The sequence below is a fragment of the Grammomys surdaster genome, unplaced genomic scaffold (assembly GCF_004785775.1).
Source record: "Grammomys surdaster isolate TR1022 unplaced genomic scaffold, NIH_TR_1.0 98, whole genome shotgun sequence".
NCBI lineage: Eukaryota > Metazoa > Chordata > Mammalia > Rodentia > Muridae > Grammomys > Grammomys surdaster.
In genome coordinates, this window is record NW_021604577.1 from 13,863,705 (window position 1) to 13,872,361 (window position 8,657).

At 42.0% G+C, this 8,657-nt stretch overlaps 1 protein-coding gene across 1 annotated transcript in view; it reads left to right on the forward strand.

The window, feature by feature from the left end:
• Snx6 (sorting nexin 6) overlaps positions 1 to 8,657 on the forward strand; it is a 38,184-nt gene that overhangs the window by 26,997 nt on the left and 2,530 nt on the right. The window contains exons 10-13 of the mRNA XM_028781795.1: positions 2,008 to 2,047; positions 4,686 to 4,772; positions 6,494 to 6,653; positions 6,728 to 6,813. Of these exons, the coding sequence (XP_028637628.1) occupies positions 2,008 to 2,047; positions 4,686 to 4,772; positions 6,494 to 6,653; positions 6,728 to 6,813 (373 nt within the window). The remainder of the gene's footprint in view (positions 1 to 2,007; positions 2,048 to 4,685; positions 4,773 to 6,493; positions 6,654 to 6,727; positions 6,814 to 8,657) is intronic.

Genomic DNA, 8,657 nt, shown 5'->3' on the forward strand with positions numbered 1-8,657 from the left:
TATGTGTGGTAGGGATGTATATCACAGCACATCATGGAATTGCGACTGGACCAAGTTTGATATACATGACACCTTGTCTCAAAAATAAAACTGGAGAGCAGATGTAGTATATATCTTACGTGACCTACTGCATGTTACATGGAGACCTCGTGTCAGGTCTCTGGATTCTGGGGTGTGGCCAAACACCCCAGGATTTCCACAGCCCCACAGTACCTGAGGCCAAGGCAGAACAATTTTGAATTCTGGGCTAGCCTGGACTACATAAAACCAAGAAGGAAGGGGAAAAAATTAAATCTTGGAACTGGATAAATGTCTCAGTTTGATTTCTAGCATGTATGTTTGTGGCTTAGAGCTACCTGTAATTTCTGTTCCAGGAGATCCAACACCTTCTGCATATATATATAGAATACTCACACAGCATACCTACATTAAAATTTAAAATTTAGGAGCTGGAGAGATGGCTCAGCAGTTAAGAGCATTGGCTACTCTTCCAGAGGTTCTGAGTTCAATTTTCAGCAACCACATGATAGCTCACAACTGTCTGTAAGGGGATCTGATGCCCTCTTCTGGCCCGCAGGTATATATGCAGCAGAGCACTCAACATTAAATAAATTAAAAATTTTAAAAATAATACATATTTACATGCAGGCAAAACACCCATACACATAAAACTAAATAATTTAAGTTGTTCATACATGTATATTCTTTGTATATTCTATATACATACATGTTTTTTCTTTCCATTTTTATGTATGTATGTGAGTGTCTGTATGAGTGTATGACAACTGTGTGCTAGTGTCCTCAGAGGTCAAGGAGTATGTCAGATACCCTGGAGCTGCGGTTACAGGTAATTGGGAGTCACCTGACATGGTGGTGAACAGAACTCAGATCCTCTGGAAGAGTAACAAGGTCGTTTAACTACTACAGCTATCTACTACAGGCCCTCTCCCACTCCAACCCTCTTTTTGTTGAGATAGATTCTTACTATGTAACTGTGCTGGTCTCTTAATTCACAGAGACCAAGTGCTGTGATTTAAGAGTTGAGCCACCACACCCAGCCAGGAGTATTGAAAAATTGATGTTTAGACTTGCTACACTGTCTATTTGAAAGTGAATTCTGAAACAGCAGTTGCTTATTTATTTTTGTTTTCAGAAAAAAGCTGCTTACTTAAACTGGGACTGTAGTTTTGTAGTAGAGCCCTTGCCTGGTGTGCATGAGGCCCTGGGCTCAATTTTCTTAAATGCCAAAAATAAAGAACTAAACAATTTTTTAAGAAATATTTACTTACTTATTTTATATATATGAGTATAAGAGACACTGTAGCTGTCTTCAGATACACCAGAAGAGGGTGTTGGATTCCATTACAGATAGTTGTGAGCCACCTCAGGACCTCTGGAAGAGCAGTCAGTGCTCTTAACGGCTGAGCCATCTCTCCAGCTCCAGAGCCAAACAATATTATTGGAGGATTCTAAATTCTGTTCTGACTTTAGTGTTTTCCTCTATTTGCTTGCATGCTTTAAAATTTTTTCTTTTTTTAACCTTTTTTATTCTTGGAAGCAGTATCTCACTGTATCTATATCACTATATATCTTTGTAGACCAGACTGGTTCAGAACTCACAGAAATCTACCTGCCTCTGCCTCCTGAGTGCTGGAATTAAAGGTGTACTCCACCATACTTGGCTATCTACTTATTTGGGAGACACACACTTGTATGTGTGCATAAGTGTAGTGATCAAAGAACAACTTGTGGGAGTTTTTCTGTCTTTAACACCATATAGATTCTAGAGAGTCAAAATAATACTATTCTGGGGTTTAAGTAAGCAGTTTATTGTTATAAGTGCAGGGAGTATTTTTTTAACTATTGAAGTTTTCAGTTAGCAAGATCATCAGATGCTTTATGTGATGAAACAAAAATGTCCTTTATTAATATGGTTTGGAGTCATTTCTATACCAAGTGAAAAATTAATCAAATGATGCTTCTGATGAAAGTATTTTTACTTTGCAGGTTTTTCCTCAAAGTTTCAGAACTGTTTGATAAAACAAGAGTAAGTACTAAGCTTGAGAGAACTGCTGCATAGATTGTGCTTGTTTGAACATTGTGTGGCATTGTATCCATTGGGAAACTAACTTTGTATCCACTGGGAAACTAACTTTGTATCCATTGGGAAACTAACATGGTATTGTACTGTAGAACAATGAGGCAGAAGAGACTCCTTACACTTCTCATACTTCCACACCTGCATCCATGCATGGTGACACAAAGTAATAGTAATGTAAAAAATTGTTCAAAATGTCAGCTACGGTGACCTGTCAGTGACTAGTGTGTTGGGGTCCCAAGGGTAGAGCCGCATTAACAGGACACAGTGGCTACACAGCTTAGTCAGCCAATGCACAGTCTATTCAAAGGCAAAGCAGAATAAAGATTTCCCAGTTTGTAGTTCTCACCAGATGCTGTCTCCCTAGCAATAGCATACCTTGGTTCAGAGTGACCCAGACCTCCTTGCAGACTGAGAGATCTCTCAGCAGTCCAAATCTTAGATGGATTGCTTTTTTTTTTTTTTTTTTTTGGTTTTTCGAGACAGGGTTTCTCTGTGTAGCTCTGGCTGTCCTGGAACTCACTCTGTAGACCAGGCTGGCCTCTAACTCAGAAATCCGCCTGCAGATGTATTGCTTTCTCATGAGAAAAGGATCATGAAGGCCACTTCCTCGGGCATGCAGCTCACTTGGCAGAACACCAGGATTCTCAGAAAGAGAAAGTATCTTACTTTGTCCCAGTCTGCTGGGATTCTCAGGTATCCTTCCGTCACCTCAAAGCTGGAAGGCTGGGAGCAGACTCCTCATGCCATTTCTCTACAGTGACCCATACCAATAATCCTGGTACTCAGAGGCTGAGGCAAGAGGATTTTGAATTCAAGACCAAACTGGACTACATATGTGACCTATATGAGAAAAAAGTCTGTTAAGAGCAGTGAGACGGCCCACGGGCTACAGTACAGGCTTTTACTGTCAGGACCTCCGTTTGATCCCTGGAACCAACATGATGAGAGAAGAGAACCACCTTCTAAAGGCTGGCCTCTGACCTTCAATACTAGCACCCCATGAAGTTTTGTTTACCACATTCGTCCCTGTTTGAATAACTGAGCATTCAGGATGCTCTGTGAGCTTGCTCACACTGGGTGATTTTTGTCACCTCTCTTTTAGCTGGTTGGTGAGCATGCCTTTAAGAAATAGACAAATAGACGATTTTAACAGTAATTTTAGATACATATTTTTGAGTCAGGGTCTAACCCAGGCTAGCCTTGAACTCTGTTTAGCTGAGGATAACCTTGGAATACTGATCATGCTGCCTCCACCTCTCAAGTCCTGGGATTACATGTGTGTATCACCACACCTGACCTCATTTCAGATTTTTAGGGAAGTATATAGAGTAGTAAGCATAGTATAGAGAAGTATAGCCGGGTGGTGGTGCACGCCTTTAGTTCCAGCACTTGGGAGGCAGAGGCAGGTGGATTTCTGAGTTCGAGGCCAGCCAGGGCTACCCAGAGAAACCCTGTCTCAGACAAACAAACAAAAAAATATAACCAGTAATATTGTTTTTCTCAATGCCACCAAATATAGATTTTTCCTTTTACTTTCTAAGTAATTAAGTTACTTTTTGCAGTATAGCTTAAGTCGGGAGACTTAGATCTCTTATTGCATTTAGCATCTTAACATCCCTTTGGGTGGACATGTTTAGTCCCAATGGTCAGGAATTGGAGATAGTTGAACCTCTGAGTTCAAGGTTGGCCAGGGCTGCACAGTGAAACACTCACTATCTCAGAAAATAAATCAGCAGCATCTCTCAGCTAGGTTTGATGACATGCTTTCATTCCAACACTTGAGAGCAGCAGCAGTAGGGTCCTAAGTTCAAGGGCTTCCAAGCTGCCAAGATGACTTAGCAAGTAAAGGCTTTTCAAAATTTCTGGAACCAATGTAGTGTTGAAATCAGGGAACCAATTTGCAGAAGTTGCTCTATGACCTCATAGTGTGTACACTCACATATACATATGTGCAATAATGATATTTTTAAAACCACTCCCTCTAAATTATATGAACCAGATGTAATGGGCATGCCTACAATCCCAGCACTTGGGGACTGGGGCAGGGGAATCATGGCTTCAGGCCATCCTGGGTTACCTAGTGAGACACTTTCTAAAAAACATTACCTTTATCATCATCTCTTTTTTGGAGGGGGGCAGCTTTTGGAGATTCTGTGTAGTCCTGGCTGTTCTGGAACTTGATCTGAAGACCAGGCTGGCCTTAAACTAAGAGATCCAGCGGCCTGTGCTTCAGAGTGCTGGATTGAAGTTGTTAGCCATCACCACAACCACCTCTTTCATCTCATCTCAAACAGCTTCATCTGTTGATTAGTGCCTACCAGTGCCATCGCAGTAGATTCTAGAATGGTGAAGCTAAAAATGGTAGGAAAACCAGTTTTCAAATGTAGAATTTCATTAATAGTGTTCTATAAATTTGTTATTTATTATTCCGTAAATTTATTAATGCTATTTGATTTTTCTGTTCATTTCTTGTTGGAATTACCAAAGACATCCTGAAAAAGCAAAATGGGGTCCATAGTTCTTCAGTGTTTTTACTTAAAGTAGAATGTAGCCGGTGGTCTAATCCACAGGTCTCCTCTTTCAGAAAATAGAAGCCCGGGTGTCTGCTGACGAGGACCTCAAGCTCTCTGACCTACTGAAGTACTACCTTCGGGAGTCTCAGGCAGCTAAGGTAACTGCTGTCGTTTCTTCAGATAGGATTGGATGGAAAAGTGTGAGGTGGCTTATAAGGACACTGGTTTGTATTTTCACACTGTGTGCAGTGCGCTGTGACGGCTGGGATCTGTGCAGTGCGCTGTGATGGCTGGGATCCTACCACTTGGTGGGGTGGACAGGAGAAATGAGTGTGAGGCTGTCTTGGGCTGTGTAGTGAGACCTTGTCTCAAAAGATAAATAAATGTTGTATGAATGTACCTTTCCTGGAGCCAGGCATCATGGTGCACACCTCTGATCCCAGCACTCTGGAGGCAGAGGCAGGTGGATCTTGTGGTGTATAGTTGCAGGACAGTCTGGGCGATACAGCAAAATCCTATCTGGAAAAAAAAAAAAAGTGTTCAAATAAGATTCATATACCTACCAGTTTCTGATTTGGTCTAAATAAGTCTCTGGCTGACTTGAGAATTCTATTAAGTAGAAGTACCTTGTATTTTAAGGCAACTCACATTTCCTCCTGTAGATAAAAGACTTAGTTACCAAACAGCAAAGACCTAGGAAAACAAAATAAAACAAATATTTTAAGACAGATGCATAAAAAGCACTGAGAATACCCTAATTTTCAAATCAGTTGTGGTTTGTGTACTTACATGGTATGGGTATGGTTGGTGGGAGTTTTGCTGGGATTAAAAATGTACGTCCCCAACTGGCTTGAACGTGCTTCTTGCATTTGTTCTACTGCTTAGCTATATCCCCAGCCCAGTTACTCACTTCTGAAGGCTTTGTTATAAACTGTGGTTGAAACAGGTAACTTTTTAAAAGTCAGTCTGACTGCTGCACACTTCAGCAGCACATGAATTAAATTGGAGTGTGTAGAGAAGATTTGTGTAACCCTTGTGTAAGAATGACTTGCAAATTCATGAATCCTTTTGGGGGCTGAGGGTGGAGTCTCACTGTAAGGCCTTGGCTGGCCTCCAGCTCACAGAAACCTGCCTGCTTTTGCTCCCCAGATTAAAGTCACACATTGCCACACCCAGCTCAGTATTTCCTAAGTTCATCTGAGGGTCAGCATTTGCCTTTTAATAACTGTTGTGGGATTAAAGAAGGAAGAAATCATCTGGGTATAGTAGCCCTTGCCTTTAAGCCTGGCACTGGGAAGGCAGAGGCAGCTGTATCTCTGTTGAATGCCAGGCCAGCCAGGGCTACATAGTGAAACATTCTGTCTCACAGAAAGAAAAGGGGGTTGGGGTGGGAGGCTAAATCAGGTCTTTTGTTGGGGATGCCTGTAGTCCTAGCCCTTGGGAAGAGGAGACTGGGGATCAGAGTTCTCAGTCATCTCCAGCTTTGTAGTGAGTTTGAAGCCATCCTAGACTACTTGGGACCCTGGCCAGATAGGTAAATTCATGGAGACAGAAAGCTGTTAGTGAGTATGGATTTTCTTATTGAATGGTGAATGGTGTCTAACATTGATTCAGATAGTTACTCAGCTCTGCACATGATCTAAACCCTGAGTTGTATATTTTATTTGGGTGAGTTGTAAAGTATGGGAATTCTATTTCAATTAAGCTATTATTTATTAAAAACGTTTAGGGGCTGGGAGCATAAAGTGTAAGCCCTGGTTCAAGCCCAGAACAATGGATTTAGAAGTCCCCAGTGTATAAGTGTTGCTGCTGCTGGTGGTGGCGTTGCATCTAACTGTGGTGAGGGTACAGCGTGCACTGTGAGTGTTCTGTCTTGCAGGACCTCCTCTATAGAAGGTCTAGATCGCTGGTGGATTATGAGAACGCCAATAAAGCCCTGGACAAGGCAAGAGCGAAAAACAAAGACGTTCTACAGGCCGAGACTTCCCAACAGCTGTGCTGCCAGAAGTTTGAAAAAATATCCGAATCTGCAAAACAAGGTACTGAGGATGCGCCTTTGGGCTCAGTGCATGCTTGACAGTGGCCATTCTAATTGTTTTATTTTTGTCTACAGAACTGATAGATTTTAAGACAAGAAGAGTTGCTGCATTCAGAAAAAATTTAGTGGAACTTGCAGAACTAGAACTGAAGCATGCAAAGGTAGTGTCATTAAATATTTAGTCATGGGGCTAGAGAGAAGGCACTGACTGCTCTCCCAGAGGTCCTGAGTTCAATTCCCAGCAACCACATGGTGCCTCACAACCATCTGTAATGGGATCTGATGCCCTCTCCTGGTGTGTCTGAAGACAGTGATAGTGTACTCATATGCATAAATAAATTTCGTGGTTGATTAGCCCTCTCTCTCACCAGTTCTTATTTGGGCTTCTGTTGTCTTCAGTACTAGAATTGTACCTATTCTGTGCATGCCAGCCATGGTTCTGTCACTGAGCTCCACTCCCATCCTGACAGCCTGGGAATGAGCTTGTCTGGGGTTGTTGAGGCAGCTTCTTAACTCTACAAGCTTGGTTAGAGCTCACTAGGTAGACCAAGTTAGCCTTAAACTCAGTGGTCTTCCTGCCTCAGCCTCTACTTGAGAGGCTGTACTCTGATCTACACACATGCTGAGACATTACACATGCATACATGCAAACACAAAATAATGTAAACAACAACACTGTTGTGATGCATGCATACCTGTAGGATACTCTTGAAGAGGCCGAGGTAGAGTCACAAGCTCAAGGCTAGCCTGGGTTATACCTTTGGGGCTGGAGAGGTGACATAGCAGTTACAAGCAGCACCTGAATCAAGTGGCTCAGAACCATCCTAGCTCCATGTTCAGGAGGTAGAACTTCCTTCTGTGGCCTCCATAAGCACCTGGCTATATGTAGGATACACATACAAATAAAATCATATCTTTTTAAAAACTGAAGATGTCTCAGAAAAGAAAACATGAAAGTAATCAATATTCCATCCAGTGGGTGAGTGGATGAATTGTGGTGTATTCATGCATAGGCTATAATGCTGTGAGAGCAAAAAAAGAAGTAAAGTCCTAATAGAGCATGGAAGGTTTTCTATTTTTTGTTTTTCTCTTGAGACAGGGATTTTTGCATAGCCTTGGCTATTCTGGAACTAGCTCTATAGAACAGGCTGGCTTTGAACTCACAGAGATCCACCTGTCTCTGCTTCTAGAGCAATGGAATCAAAGGTGTGCCACCACCACCCAGCAAGATCATTTTTTTAGTTATTTTTATTTCATGGCATTGGTGTTTGCCTGCATGTGTGCCTGTGTGAGGCGCTGGACGCCCTGGAACTGGAGTTACAGACAGTTGTGAGCTGCCATACTGGGAATTAACCTAGGTTCTCTGGAAGAACGGTCAGTGCTTTTAACCAGTGAGCCATCCACCTCTCCAGCCCAAGATCCCTGTTTTTTAAAGCCCATCAATCTGTGTGTTGGAGAATAGCTCAACAGGCTAATAGCACTTGTTTCCTAAGAAGGGATGGGTTTCACTCCCAGTCCCCACATGTGGTTTGTAACCCCAGTGCTAGGGAATTAGAGGCCCTCTACAGGTGCCAGGCATGCATGGAGTGTGCATACATACATACATGCATACCAAAACTCATATACATAAAATAAACCTGAATTTTTTTTTTAATCCATGGATGGTTCTTGTTTGAATCTACTATTATGCTGGCTTTGGAATGTTGATTTTCATTTTTCTTTTCTGTGATGCCGATCAAATCCAGGACTTTGCATATGCTAGGCAAGTATTCTACCACTGAGCTATACCCCATCTTCAAATGTTGACATTCTCTCTCTCCCCTCTTTCTCTTATTTTTTTTTTTAATTTGAAACTAAAATCTCCCAATACTTATTCTGTATCACTCTGTAATTCAGGGTTGGTTTAAACTCATGGCAGTACTTCTGGGATTACCAGAATGTGCTAAGGTGGCTCCTCTTCTCTCTCTCTCTCTCTCTCTCTCTCTCTCTCTCTCTCTCTCTCTCT